Below are 14,929 nucleotides of genomic sequence, written 5' to 3'. Positions count from 1 at the left end.
ATGATGTGTTTGACTTATTGATTTATTAATCATTACTAATCATTGCAGCAGCAGAATTTCTATAATGAGATAGAAGAGGTTTTTAAATGTTTCCTAATACTTAACTCCGTGACAGAGCATCGTCTCTTTTGCCAGAAATTGTGAGTTCAAGCCTCAAAAGAGGTAAAATTCATATTAGAATGAGACCTTTTTTCATCTTCCTGCCCTGTACTGTATTACTGTATGTAGAGGGGTTGTGGGTTAGATCCCAGGACTGTACCTGTCTATGAGTCCATGTGTTCTTGGGCAAGACACTGAACTCTAAGTTGCTCCAAATGTTTGCTATAGTGCCTTGCATGACTGCTCTATCCATTGGTGTGTGAATGAGCTCATATTGTAAAGCACATTGGAACTATTTCAATCAATCAATCAATCAATCTTTTATTTGTATGGCGCCAAATCATAACCAATGGTATCTCAAGACACTTTACAGTAGAGCAGTCTTAAGGACGGACTCTTCATTTTATGGATACACACATATGCATATATACGTATATACATATACATATGTATCCCACACCCAACATGAATTTCATTATTATTATTATTATTATTATTATTATTATTATTATTATTATTATTATTAATAAATGCAACCAGCAGCCACTCAGTGGAATAAACACACAGGATATAGTCAAACATGTGACTTTTACATAGAAAAACTAAACTTGTGTTTGTGTTTGTATGTATTGGTAAAAAAAAAAAGTCAGTGAAGATATTATGTACTTGTTTTTTTTTTTTTACTTTTCCTGCCATCACAGCATAAATCTATAATATTTACTTAATTGTTATTGATTATAAATGTCGTATTTTTGATAATTAACAATGATAAATAAATATAACAATGTCATACTGTAAATTAATTTCTATACAATATAAATTGTATAACATTAGGGTTTTCTTTTGTGTGAGTGTTTTTTACTAGATACATTTTTATTTGCATATTTTTATTTAAAGGTAAAGGAAAGTGTTTTGTGGTGCTACATTTGTAGATATGAATTTATAATGGTATCAATGTAATAGGATTTGTATTTTAAAATGGCTTCACATAACATAAATGTGTGATTAGTTAAAAGTAACTTAAAGTAGTGTAACTCAGTTACATTTTGGAGGCGGTAATATTCTAATATAAATATGTTATGTTTTTATGCAACAAGTAATATAGAATGTATTGCAATTTTAAAGTAATTTTCCCAACACGGGTGGTGACATCTAATGCATAACCCACTCATCTTATTTTACTATACAGTATATAGTAGGGTGACCATATTTGGATTTAAAAAAAAAAAAAAGGACACTTGGGGCAACCTCTGCAAACTACTCAACATTTTCTTGAATATACCATGTAAAGACAAAAGGCAAAAAAAAAATAAAATACGTTGTTATTGTCCATACGGCTAATTTCTCTCTTCATAACAAAGACTTAACAATCTGTCCTTCAAAAATATCTATTTAAACCTTCTTAAAATCTTAAAATCATTAACACTGAGAAATATCTCCTCCTAGAAATTAACACTATAACAAAAAATTCAAAGCTTACAGAACAGTAAATAATGATTAAATATGCATTTCAAGTAATGTAATCAAAAAGGTAATTAATTGATCTCTTTTAATCTCTTATCACTTCCTCTATAGTCCTCTTTCTCTTTTCCTTGTGAGTGATGATTTTTGTGAAAGCAAAGCGGAATCTTTAATGATTCTGTCACGTGTGATTAAAATTACCATAATGAACTGTAAAGAGCAACTTCTTAGCTTTCAGAAACTGGTGGAATTTCTTCGATCGATAGAGCAAATATTAGCGGAATTACGGTCTTTTAAATTAACGTGCTCCCCAAGATGCGTTAAGCTATCTGAAAAACACAGACAATTTCATCAAGGCAGTGGCTGTACGTACGGTTGCCATATCAACATACCGACATTCTATCCGTATGCAACGCCCCTCATTGGCCAGTTTAGGTGACTAAGACTCAACCTAACCCTAAAAATATTTGCGATATAGGGTTATACCCTAACTTAACCCTAAGACTCTACGTACTTGTATTTTGGTAACTGTACCAATAGACATTTTCTTTTATTATATTGTAAATGGCCCAGACATATGAGATCAAATTAGGGTCACAAAGAAAAAATCAGTGTGAGGGAAAAAAATCATTGTGAAAAAATTATTATTTAACTTCCTCTAAAACCTTGTCTGAATAAACAAAACCTTAACCCATAATTCACTTTTATTTTGAAAAAAATGTTCAAATGTTTCACAAAAAAAAAAAAAAGGTTCATTAATAAAAAAAAAATTGAAAGCAGAGAATGTGGCCATCTTTTCAATTAAATAGAGCTTGGCCTCTGGGTTAGATCTACTAGGATATTGAAAGGAAATGTTTTGTGTGTAAATTATTTTATGTTAAATTGAGATATATGAATGAGGGATGCATGTGTAACCCAGGTAAAAAAACACACCCATTAGTTTAAGTCAATAAAAGAATATTTATTTTATTAGTTTTGTTTGTATATGTCAGCAATATCCCAGAGGTGGAAAGGACCACTGTGCAGCAAAAAGTGCACAATAAGCAGCTGATACACTTGCAGGCAGATCCAACCATTATTCATGGAGCTGCACAGCCTTACGGTAACACGTGACCTCTAAAAGTTTCCCACGCCATCATCTGGTGATGTTCAGCCAAGAGGAACAGAACCTCGTCCTCTTGAAGAATAATTGGTAGGATTAAAAATAAAAAATAAATTACCTATAGAAAATAAATGTTAAATGTACTTTGTTTTGTTCTACATTACTTTGTTAAAATACATTTTCATTCAATACATTTTCTATTGTGCAAATGCTGGAAAGCACTTGTTTCAAGGTCAGTGGCCCATATTCAGCTGGTCGGGGTCTCAAATGGTCTCACCCTGGGACCCACATTTTGCCACAGTTATTAAATCACGACTCACTTTTTTCCTTTTTTTTTTTTTTTTTAGAATTCAACCATCCAAATTTAGTTTTCTTAAAAATAGCTGTTCAAAACACATATATAAGCTTTTTTTAAAAAACATAAATCTATATATACTCCTGTACAACATGCATTTCACAGCATGCCTGTCAAAACAAAAGTTTATTTCAAAATAAAATACAAGCCTAACATGAGAGACATTAAGTATTTATTTATTTTTTGACCGGCTGTCCGTAACCCACCCAGTATACAGGTCCACAACCCACTTTTGGGTCCCGACCCACCAGTTCAGAATCACTGGATTTGAGCATCTAATTTGGCTTGCAGGACTGCAGAGAAAACATGAATCATTTTGTAAATTACCAAATAATTCTCTTGTGGGTATCTCACCTCCAAATACATTAATTCAATGATACAGGGTTCACAGTTTCCCCATGCTAATATCATATAATTGCAGCATTTTTAATCTCATATTGTTAATATAATTCTCAAATATTTAATAAAATCCTGCAATTTTTTTTTTTTTGCTTGTAGTTGATTTTGGGAATATATTCAGTCATATCAATGCACGTTAATATACATAATATATAACACAAGCACATTAATATTCTTATTAATATATCTAACACAGTCATATTTTAATGAGGCACAAAAGTTATGTATGAGACCTTTAGCTGGGGAGTCAATGTACTTGTTGCAATGACGTCATCGATCACGTCGTTGACGCGTTGTTCCAGTCGGAGTCATGACAACGCAAATTTAAACGAAAGCAGCAGCGTTTGAATCTAGCATTTTTTCAGTTGCTGTTTGGAAGTCTCTCAAGAACGACTGAGTTTGTGCTAATAAACTAAACAGACAGCAAACAATTTAATATCCCGCAAACACACAAATATAGACAAGTGTCCTCATTTCCTGACTAAGGTGAGTTTCTTGTAATATTGTAAACTTTAACGACTAACTCCGTGAAATTAATTAATAGTAAATACTGCTTGTTTGTAATATTGTAAACTTTAACGACTAATTTTGTGATATTACGAAGTGAACTATATTGCAAATTAATCATTTGACGACCCCACTTTCTCCTGAGGTTAATGTCTTGTCAGTGATTTTTGTAAAGCTTTGCTCACATTCGGAGAGCGAGGTTTAACGTTCCGGATTATCAAGGTGGCATTTACGGATTAAAACTGAAGATTCAATTGGAAATATAGCTTCTATTTTGTCCTGGATGTTCATAATTGTGCATTTAAGAGGATTCGTACTCCATAACGTGAGTTGTGGATCGTGTGGTACATTTAACGGTTACCTGGCTAACGCCGTTAGCTTAGCCTTGTTAGGTCTGCACGCTAACCTCCAGGTGTAGTTTACTAACTTTTGCTTTAGTTTTCGGTGTCTAATGGTGGTCACGGACTCTGTAGACGTTTGAAATAGCTTTGTTGACGTTTTGTGGTTCATTATCCGAACTATAGTCGCTGTCTGTGGGACTAAGTGTCACGGAAGGCCGGGGCCGCTGTTCACTACCACAGGACGGCGGTCTGGGCTCTCCGTCACGGACACTACACTACGGACCATTGATTGTGTACAGCTTGTACATTATCGAGCTTTACGCACTTTCCTGGATGTTCTGACACTGGTGTGTTCTGTGTTTGTTTGCAGACGGACTGAAGGAGTACGCGGTACCACTCACTGGTGGTCTGGCCTGTCTCTACGGTTCTTTTTATCGGAATCAAACCAAGGACTCCATTGCCCGCTTTGTTTTCAGCAAATATACAAGGATTTTGTTTGTAATTAAAGTGATCAGATTTGTCCTTTGTGTTCTGTTTGTTTGTTTGCAGACGGACTGAAGGAGTACGCGGTACCACTCACTGGTGGTCTGGCCTGTCTCTACGGATATTTGTATCTGAATTAAACCAAGGACTCCATTGTCCGCTTTGTATTCAGCAAACATATAAGGACTTTGTTTTTTCTAATTAAAGTGATCAGATTTGGCCCTTGTGGTCAGTGTTGAAACTGTTTCCATATTCAGGTTGACGTGGAAAGTTGTGTAAAAATGTCGTTTATTCACTATAAGTTTTCTTCCAAACTGGAATATAAAACTGTCACTTTCAGTGGGTTGCACATCACTCTCACTGAGCTGAAGACACAGATCATGACTAAGGAACGTCTGAAGTCCAGACACTGCGACCTACAGATCACAGATGCACAGACTCTAGAAGGTACGTAACCTTGACCCTTGCTATGCAATGCTTTGTTTGTTTTTTTAACTTGGAATGTGCGTCAGATTTAATTTCAGAAATATCTTGAAATTAATATGAAAAATTAAAGCAATGGATTAACAATTTCATCTGTACACATTAGTATGTAGGCTCTAAACTGAAATTACGTTTGTTTTTGAATCTGTGAAGATTTTAAAATATGATGAAATATAATCTGACTACACATTTATTGTTTTACCATATATTACATGTCTGCTATTGGTAGTGATGGGACACAATGTATAACAGGCAAATATATCAGTTGACATCATTTTTAAATTGTGGTATTTTGCACCAAAAAAAAGTGTGAAAAATGTCAGCAAAATAAAGAAATATGCAATGCATGTATTATTCTATCTGTTTATGAGCAGTATTGTTTGAATGAAAAATGCTGGCATTATGGAAAATAGAAATGTTTTTTAAAGGTGGCGTATAGACAGTGAAAGTGATTGTGAAACATTTTGTCACCCCAATTCCCTGACACACAACAGACACTTGATTGATTTATTTTTGAACATCTGTAAACAAAAACAACACATAAAATAAAAGGAATGTCACAAAACAAGTTAAAAGCACAAAGTAAGATTTCAATTTTCAATAAAACATTTATTACATATAATTGTCCCCCTCACCCCAAAATATAAATCACAGGAATTTATTTAAAAATACTTTTTGTTACACAATAGTTTAATTGAACCATTTAAAGCAGTGTCAAACTCATTGTCCCTTTATATCATCTAAAGAGGTCAAGTATTGTTAAATCTCTTCTGATTGTAGCATCATCTGTGTTTTCAGCATTTCTTACTGTGTAAACATGCAGTGTAAATATTTCTATAAGCTTCCTAAACTGGTAAAATATCATTAACTTTGTTTAGAAAATGACGTCTTTACAAATAAACATCACAGAGTGGTTAAGAAGACAGTTATTATCTTGCTGTTTATTGATTGAAAGTAGCACAGGGGACTCCCATTATTTAATATGGGTTTCTGTTTACTCACAAAGAAAACACTACTTTCTAAATATTGAGAAATGTCAAGGCTAAATTTTTTGTAATGTTTTCCTTTTTACAGAATACTTAGATGAGGAAGTTCATATCCCAAGACACTCATCTGTCATCGTCCGTCGTACGCCGATCGGTGGAGTGATACCAGCTGGCAAGACGTTCATTGTGTAAGTTTTCTATTTGTACATCAAAAGATTAAATCGAGAAATTTCAGGTGTAAGCCATTTACATTTCTTATGCTTTAAAAAAAAATGCTGCTCCCAAACATGACAGGTTTATAACCTCTGACATTGTCTTTTTACAATGTCCCCAGTTTTGTTTTAGTTTGTAAATAAAGTGTCAGTTTACACTTTTGAGTTTTGTAGACTTTTGAAGACTTAGTTTGTGTTTTATACAGTTGCTATGTCCATTTCAGAAGGTTAAGTCATTCATATTGTGTCAGATAAACGAAAACATAAGAAAGAACTGAATCAGCTGTTCTACGTCATATCGGTTGCATTTCCATATTCTAAAAAGTAGTTTTAGGTTGTTCTTTGTCTAGTGCACATGTTTTTAAAAAAAACCTGAAATCTTTAATACAAAATAATGATAAATTTCCCACAAATCACATTTCAATGTTTCTGAAATGACCACAAATTCAAGAACATGCTATCAGTAATTAATGTAGAACCATGAAGTTGTCTGATTGCGTCGATGTGTTCTTTTGTTTCTGCAGAGATCGTTCTGAAACAGCTGTGATGGAATCATTCAGACCCGTAAGTAAAACAATCTCCAAAACAATAATTTTGTCTCACCTCATCCATTCTATTATATCATCCTCTTTCTTGCTTCTTGGGCAATTTTACAGAACATCCTGTTAATACACATCAAGTTTGATAGTTTTTGTTTGTTTAGTGTCCAGGATCTGTGTGTTGTTGACTAAATGCTATTCTAGGTTGGTTCACTTTCTTAATGGTTAAAGACATTTTTGGTTGAATGACATGGGATTAAAATAAAAACACATACCTCCTTTGTTTATATTATGAAAGGTTGAAAAACCTTTTAACTGTTGATGGTTGTAATTCATATTGAAAGGGTTTGTAGCCTGCTTCAGGCCAAACAAATGTACTTCAAGAGTGTAAAAGTAATGTTTTTTCTGATGTCTGTAAAAATATTTTTAATGCTCTGGCTGTAATTAATTGTGATCAACTTATCTGGAGTGTTTTTAGAAAAGGCCCCACAATGATTTTTATCTTTAAAGATCTATTACATGCTAAGAGTAAACCCCTGTAGGTGATATTTGCCAGTGTCATTTTTGTTTTTGTACATTATTCATTCTAATGTTGTTGTTCAAAGTATGGTGTGCACATAACTTAAAAGCTTACATTTCACTCTGTTGCACTAAAATACACCCTACTGCTGTGTCTCTCACTGAAGATCAGGATTTAGTTTAAAGTGCGTTGTTAAAACTGTGGTTTTCAGTACAATGAAGAAGCTAGTTTTAACAAGTGAAATGCTTTGACTTGGCCATTCACATCCTTGATGTTACCTGCTAACTAAGCTTCAAGACAAAAGAACTAAAGAATCGTAATTAATTTATTGGCCGAGCAAGAAGAGATGAGACTCGCAGTGTGTATAGTCCAACTTTAGAAAAGTAAATATCACTATTGTTTTTGTTTTCCTACCTAACTGTGTACAGTGCTTTACAATAATATTGGACAATCCCATTAAACTGTTTTTTTTTCTCAGCTACTCAAAAGGAACATGAGTCACAACCAAAATCATCTTTGGTGGACCAATATTTATGGAAATTATAGATTTTTTTGTTCTCAAAAAATTCTTTCTGTTGTAAGCACAACTAAAATAGATTTATTTGATGTTTAAATGATGTACTGGTACTTGGATTCCTGTACAATATAAAACAACAAACCCAGACATCATTTTAAATATTCCATTCCAAACAGTAAAACATTGAAAGTGCAATCAAAGTCCACTTGAAGCCAATTCTTTCTCTTTTTTGACAGTTGGACTAATATATTTGTTAAGCACTGTACACGTGTAATCTTTTTTATATTATTTTAAAGAAACTGTCAAGACAAAACAATTTGTAAATATATACTAAATTACTTGCTTCAATGTGCCTGTGTTAAAATGGACTACTCTGCAGAATATCATTAAAGTTTTTGCAAAGACAAAAAGAGTTGGACTGGACACAGATGTGGAGGGGAAATGCTGTCCAACAATGTCTGCTAGAAACATTAATAACATTAATATATGTATTCTGATTCTCCTGCAGATGGATTCTTCTCCTATGTCTCTCGCCCAATTAACCAAGGTACTGTTTAATGTGTTCACATCTTTATGCATCACAACTGTGAAGTGTCTTTGAATTTCAGGGCTTATCCTGGTCTCTCTGTGATTTTTGGATATTTCCTTTCTTTGTAGACTGCCAATCTGGTTGATGCTAATGTCATTTGTTCAGTGCTTTTTGAAAAACTTTTATCTTTTATAGGGGAAATAAATGATTTATTTATTTTCCTCATGATTCCCAGACACAGGACAAGGAACCTAAGCCAGTGAAAACCAGCAAGGGCGTCCCTCAGAGCTTCATGGTGAAAGCAGAGCCAGGCACCAAAGGAGCCATGCTGACCGTGACTGGGGAATCTGTAATACCTGCTATCGATGCGTAGGTTTTTAACAGTAGCCATCAGAAATAATGAATATATTGGCACATTAAAGCAGCACTTCCATGTTTATTTCACTTACGAAAATGTTTGTTGCTAAAATAATGAAACGTTTTTACAGTGAAGCATATGCCAAAGGCAAAAAGGAGCGCCCCCCGTTTGTCTCACATGAGCAGTCGTCGTCTGAAGAGGAGATTGATCCAATTCCATACAACCTTTTATGTCCAATCTGCGCCAAACTGATGATAGATGCTGTATTGATACCCTGCTGTGGAAACAGTTATTGTGATGAATGTGAGTAAAAAGCTGCCTCTCACCAACTGTATAACATTTCCATAGTTGACCCTTAAGCTAGATAATGTGTGAACATGTTATTGTGTTAATGCATAAGTTGATTTTGAGTGTTTTGTCTCAAGGTATCCGAACTGCCCTGTTGGACTCGGAGGATCACGTCTGTTTCACATGTAAACAGTCTGATGTTTCACCTGATAATCTCATTGCCAATAAGTTCCTACGACAGGTAAACCTGAGACGCACACACTACCATATTGTTATTTACTTGACTTTGCAGTGTTCAGTATAATAAAATTCATCTGTGATGATTCATGCAGGTTGTGAACAACTATAAGAATGGGACTACATACGCAGTGCATAGGATTGCACAGGTGCACCACCCAGCTCTGCCTCCACCATCACCACAGCTATCAAGGCTACATTCAAGACAACTGGATCCACTGAAGGTCAACATCCCACAGACTTCTACAGCCAAACCAGCTACATCCACACCACCCATCACCGTAACAACTACCAGTTCTCCAGCTCAAAGCTACAGGTCAGTCACTGTACATTAACTGTAATGTTTGTAAAGCATTTAGTCAGAAATCACTTGTTCTCTACTTTCAGAAACATTAACAATGTTTAATAGATGTTTGACACTAGCAAATTTTGGCTTAGGCACAAAAAACATTTTACTTTGAAAAGCCAACATAATAGTATTTAGATGTGAGCAAAGCTAAACAGTGAGTGGATGATTTTATTTTTTTTTGCATGCATGTACAGGAACAGAGAAGATCATCTTTCCAGTCACCTCCAACCAGTGGAACCTCCTGCACCCGTTCCTCCTCTGTACCCTTCCCCAGCCCTCTGCGGACCCCCACCACAACCATACCTCCCACCATACACCTCAGGCCCTGGCCTCATCCCACCACCCATAATTAGTTACCAGCCTCAGCCCGTCTATGCTTCTGGACACCCAGTGTTTAATCCTCCATGGGGGACCCCTGGTTCCCAGCCCCCACTTGTCTGTCTTCCTCCACCCCGCCCTCAGCCTTCCAGTTCAAAGGAGGATTTGTACAAACCGAGACATCACCGGATGGAAAAGTGAGTAACCTGTTAGTTTTGGAAGCCTCAGACAGTCCACTGAATGTTAGGAGCAGAATCATACCTCAAGTTTCAGTTGCTTTGCAGAAAATCAGTTTTAGCCTTTTTATTCACTTCAAAAGCTTTGTTCCTGTTGTCTTGTTGCAAAACAAACCATTAAAAACAAACGTTTAGACATTTAAAAATATATATTATTTACCTGCATTTTAAACATTCTTCTACTTTAGCTCATCATAAATGGTTGCTCATTCATGTGTAATTCTGCTTAGCACATTGTTGTGAACAAATAGTGCTAAATAACACTCTCTTCAGAACATATCTCCCAGATCTAGCTCAGAAATAGTAAAATTGTGCAAACAATACAAATATCAAAGTCTCAAGACTAAAAGTTGATTATTTGTTCTATTACACAAAAAAAGATGTCCTTTCTCTCTGTGGGTCATTTCTAGGGTAATGTGAAAATGAGGTTAACAGTAGTTTTAGTGGATGTGGTTTCTAACTGCACGGCTAAAGATCTAGAATTCACACTGATGAACGTCCTGCTCACTCAAATATTTGATCCTGTGCAAAGTGGCTTTTCTGTTCTCTCACTGTAATATTTCTCAGTAAATGTTGCAAAACAGCAGGAATGAAAGATGATAACCTACAAAGTGGTGTAGTTGAGGATTCAGACAGTGATTGGTCAAAAATGCTAGTTTTGGTGATTTATTAAAGTGGTAGGGCCATCCCAAGTTGGTATATTCTGTATAAAATGCTTTAACTGCTGGTTCTGACTCAATTCACTAATGCAAAATGTAAATGTTCAACGCATATAAAATAGTTGATCCATTCCTTTTCTTTTTTTTTTAGAGCTACCTCCAAACTTGATGAGGTCACAAAAGGCTTCCACAAAGACGGTCGGTCTTACCCACGTTCCCCATTTTCCAGACCCAATGGGCGCAGTTATGGACGCTCACGGACAATATTTCATTCAAGGTCTTATGCCTACCGGCGCTCTGGGTTCCTGCAGTCCCCCTTCTCCAATCGGGGATCCTATAGATCTAGATCACGTTCTCGCTCACCTGTTGGCTACAGGGCTCACAGCCCTGGTGGACGAAAGCCACCTCCCCGCGAACTGCCACCGTATGAACTAAAAGGTCAGAGTCCTGGAAGCCAAGACCGCTGGGACAGAGAAAGGTATCGACAGTGGGAGAAGGACTACGCAGACTGCAAGTACTTCAAAAATGATGACAATCAACAGCCCTCAATGCATCACAAGGGTCACAGCAGTAGAGATAAGGAAAGAGATCGAAGGACATCTTCACCCAGAAATTATTCAGTTCATGAGAGAGAACGACGAAGAGATGACAGGGCAGACAGAGGAGACAAAACAGACAGAAGAGCTGTGCCTCCTCCTCCCCCATCCTCTTCCTCATCTACTACCAAGTCCAGCAACAAAAACCTACAAACCAAGATGTTGAAAAAGAGAAAGGCCGATGAATCAGAATCATCACAGCAGTCAAAAGCTCAGCCTGACAAAGCAAAGAAAGAGAAATCCTCCAAAGGAAAGACCAACGCCAAGGTTTAAAGTTAAAGAATGATAAAATTAGGTAAAGAACTGGAGAAATATTCAATACCAAAAAAGAGTCGTCCTCGTCTTCTGCAGCTGCTACAAAATCTTTAAAGCCTAATAAACACAAATCAGAAGATGCCCCCAATTCAACCACACCCAGAAAAGAAAAGAATAGTAGTTCTAGTGCAAGACATTCACTAGTGAAAACCCCTCCACTGGCCGCCCACAGCCTCCCTCCACCACACCCCCCACTTCATGATGGGTCTCACACTGGACAAGACACACGGGTCAGAAGAGACTATCCACAGGATGGTGTTTTTCATTCACTGCCTCCCTCCAACCAACATGGCCTCCAACTTGTTCACCATCCTCCATCCCCAGCTGAAAGCCGAAGGAGGATGTGAGAAGAATGTCGGACTTCGCGCGGACCACCTCCGGGAAAGCTGAGGAGAGTTGATGGCCCTGTGATGGAAAGTGAAGCAAACTGCCACTAACAAGCCCCTCATCACCCTCACTTCCACAGAGTCCCACCTTCTGACAGGCCTGGAAATCCTCCTCTGCCTGGAGTGATCCTAATCATATTCCTATTGAAGCTCTTATGAACATTGAAGTAAGACTCTAATCTGTAATTTTTGGCACATTTCTCAACTAAATGTTATGCTACATAGTTGTCATGACACTCTTATCTTTTTTTTGTTTCTACTTGCAGGTAAAACCTCCGAGGAGAATTAAGTTAAACAGATCTGTGAGGAAGAGGCATCATTGAGTCAACATCAAAGATTGTCTTGTAAAGTAAGTAAAATTTAAAAAAAAAAGTCTATGAATGCTCACGTCCTCCGTAGTAAAGGTAAAATGGTGGACGTTCCAGTGGGAGAAGTCTCCATCCCGGCGTTAGGCACAATGGTTACAATGCAAAGCAAAAGGAAGAAGTCAGATCAATGTGGAGAAGCAACAGTCTAGAAGCACAAACATACTCAGGAGGAAAGGACTGCTTTGCATCCTCGTGAATCCCCGTGACTGTGCAGGGTCTGCCCCATGTACTGGCTTCAGAGGGAGAGTGAGAACAGACGGGATACATTGCATGTAAACCTAAGAGAAGCTTATCAAAAGTGGAGGAAACAGACTCAATTCATTTACAGTTTGGATGCGTGAGTGGTGGTTGTCACTCGGCTCTGAGCGGCTGCTGAGATCACAGTAAGCTCTGGTGGGGACCAACTGATGGCAGTAGCCATTGTTCTGGACAGTAACTGTAGAGTGATATGTGCATTCATGTCAGAGTCGCTAAAACAACTTCAATGACACAAGATGACGTCGCTACATTTGTCACTCGTCTGTATTGAGTAAAAAGTTGCTAAGGGCTCCACAGTTGTGCGCGTTCACAAGGATACGTTAAGGGAAGATAGGATTCAAAACAAAGAGGGGAGGGGGAGCATCTCATGATTCTACATACTGCAGCTTTAAGAAAGACAGAACGGAGACACACAGACGGATAAAGACTGACAGACAGAGACATAAATGTTACTTAATAAAGTTCCTATTTTAACATTCATTATTTTTGTGCTATGTAAATTATGCTTCTTCAATGTCTTTTTGTGTGTACATTGTTCAACGTCACACTTGCTTTTGCAATGTAAAGATGTTTGTCATGCCAATAAAGGTTTTATGAATAGAATTTTAAATTGAGACAGAGCAGACCACCATAATGATCACACTCCCACACACCTATGTACACTTACACCTGAGGTCAGATGTTTGAGAAACCCACCATAGAAACAACACCTGAACCAACTGAGCTGAGGAGAAAGAGACAGAAATTACATGTTACATTCAATAGCTGATACATCATTATTTAAAAAAAATTGCCAAAAGTCAAAGGCAATTGTGCCATTATACGATGCTATATTATAGATAAGTGATGAACACAACTAGCATTCCCTGAGCCACATTTTTTTCTACTAACTGTGGAACACTCACAGATCTCTGTTACACTAGAACACTGGAAAGGCCCGCTCATTTTAACGCTCTAATGGTCTTGAATCGATTTTAGCGGTTCAGAACTCAGTCATGGATATTTGGTCAAATATTTTGGAAAAAAGTGTGGGAACCCTGAATTCCAGACAACGATACTATTCCCTTTCTCGCTGTTTTCCGTCTCGCTCTCGTTAGCAGTAGCCGTGGTGTTGCAGTGTGTGCATATGAGAGAAACAAGAGGGAGGGGGAGCTATGGAAGTTCACAGGGACAAAATGTGTGCTGGAGCAAGAGAGAAAAAAGTTTATTTTAAATCTTACGCAACAAAAAACTTAAATTAATCTAAAAAAAAAATTGATAAATCGCCCATAGGTCTTGGAAGTAACTTCATATTTGTAAAATTTCCTTTTAAATTTTGGTGTCCTTTACTCATACACTATTTATGTTTCTTAAAGTGTGTTCTTTTTCATTTTGTTTTTAAATAGAAGATCAACTGATGAAACAAAGCCAGACTTGGAAAAAGATCAGGGCAATGTTTCCTCCATCACTGCAGAGCAGCCCTCATCCAGCCCAGTCACTAGTCTCTCACTTCTTTTTTAAAATCAAATAAAAATGTTTTTAGCTGATGCTACTAACATTGTGTTTTCTTGGTGTTTTCTCAGTGTTCTTCAGTCTAATATTAGATGCTAATGGAGGAATAATAAAGGAGTAATGTTGGAATAATCAGAGCAACATCTTAGCAGGTGTGGTCAGATCTAGACTTGCTTCCTTGATCTGTAGCAAAATGTCATTAGAACCCCTGGTTTGATCATACAGGTGTGTGTAGATTAATCAATAGAAAACTAATTTACCTTCCAGGATAAGAATATATTTATTGTGGCTTTTATTTTGAAGGGTCATTGTTTTTTGTGTTTTAGTTTAGTTTATAGTTTATATAGTACACACTCACCACTGAACAAGACAACATGCAGAGAATTGTATTTAAAAACATTCACAATCATCCATTTTTGAAAAACCACCTGTAATAAAAACAGAAATAACCATAGCTAGATCACAAATTAATTTAAATACAACTTAAAACTTAATTAACTGAGATATGTAAATCAAACATTACTTTCTTAAAATATT

The 14,929-nt window shown here is 36.5% G+C and overlaps 1 protein-coding gene across 1 annotated transcript; it reads left to right on the top strand.

Moving 5' to 3' along the window:
• Positions 1 to 3,790: 3,790 nt before the first annotated feature.
• Positions 3,791 to 14,310, top strand: LOC114470719 (E3 ubiquitin-protein ligase RBBP6-like). The gene is made up of 13 exons (XM_028459064.1): positions 3,791 to 3,902; positions 4,635 to 5,194; positions 6,305 to 6,404; positions 6,953 to 6,992; positions 8,513 to 8,551; positions 8,769 to 8,902; positions 9,022 to 9,194; positions 9,317 to 9,420; positions 9,512 to 9,732; positions 9,960 to 10,280; positions 11,130 to 12,442; positions 12,542 to 12,624; positions 14,287 to 14,310. The coding sequence occupies exons 2-11, from the start codon at positions 5,029 to 5,031 to the stop codon at positions 11,845 to 11,847; spliced, it is 2,016 nt and encodes a 671-aa protein (XP_028314865.1). The 5' UTR covers positions 3,791 to 3,902; positions 4,635 to 5,028; the 3' UTR covers positions 11,848 to 12,442; positions 12,542 to 12,624; positions 14,287 to 14,310.
• Positions 14,311 to 14,929: the final 619 nt, after the last annotated feature.

The sequence above is a fragment of the Gouania willdenowi genome, chromosome 1 (assembly GCF_900634775.1).
Source record: "Gouania willdenowi chromosome 1, fGouWil2.1, whole genome shotgun sequence".
Taxonomy (NCBI): domain Eukaryota; kingdom Metazoa; phylum Chordata; class Actinopteri; order Blenniiformes; family Gobiesocidae; genus Gouania; species Gouania willdenowi.
The sequence above is the reverse complement of the archived record's forward strand: the minus strand, read 5'-3'. Positions and strand labels throughout refer to the sequence as shown.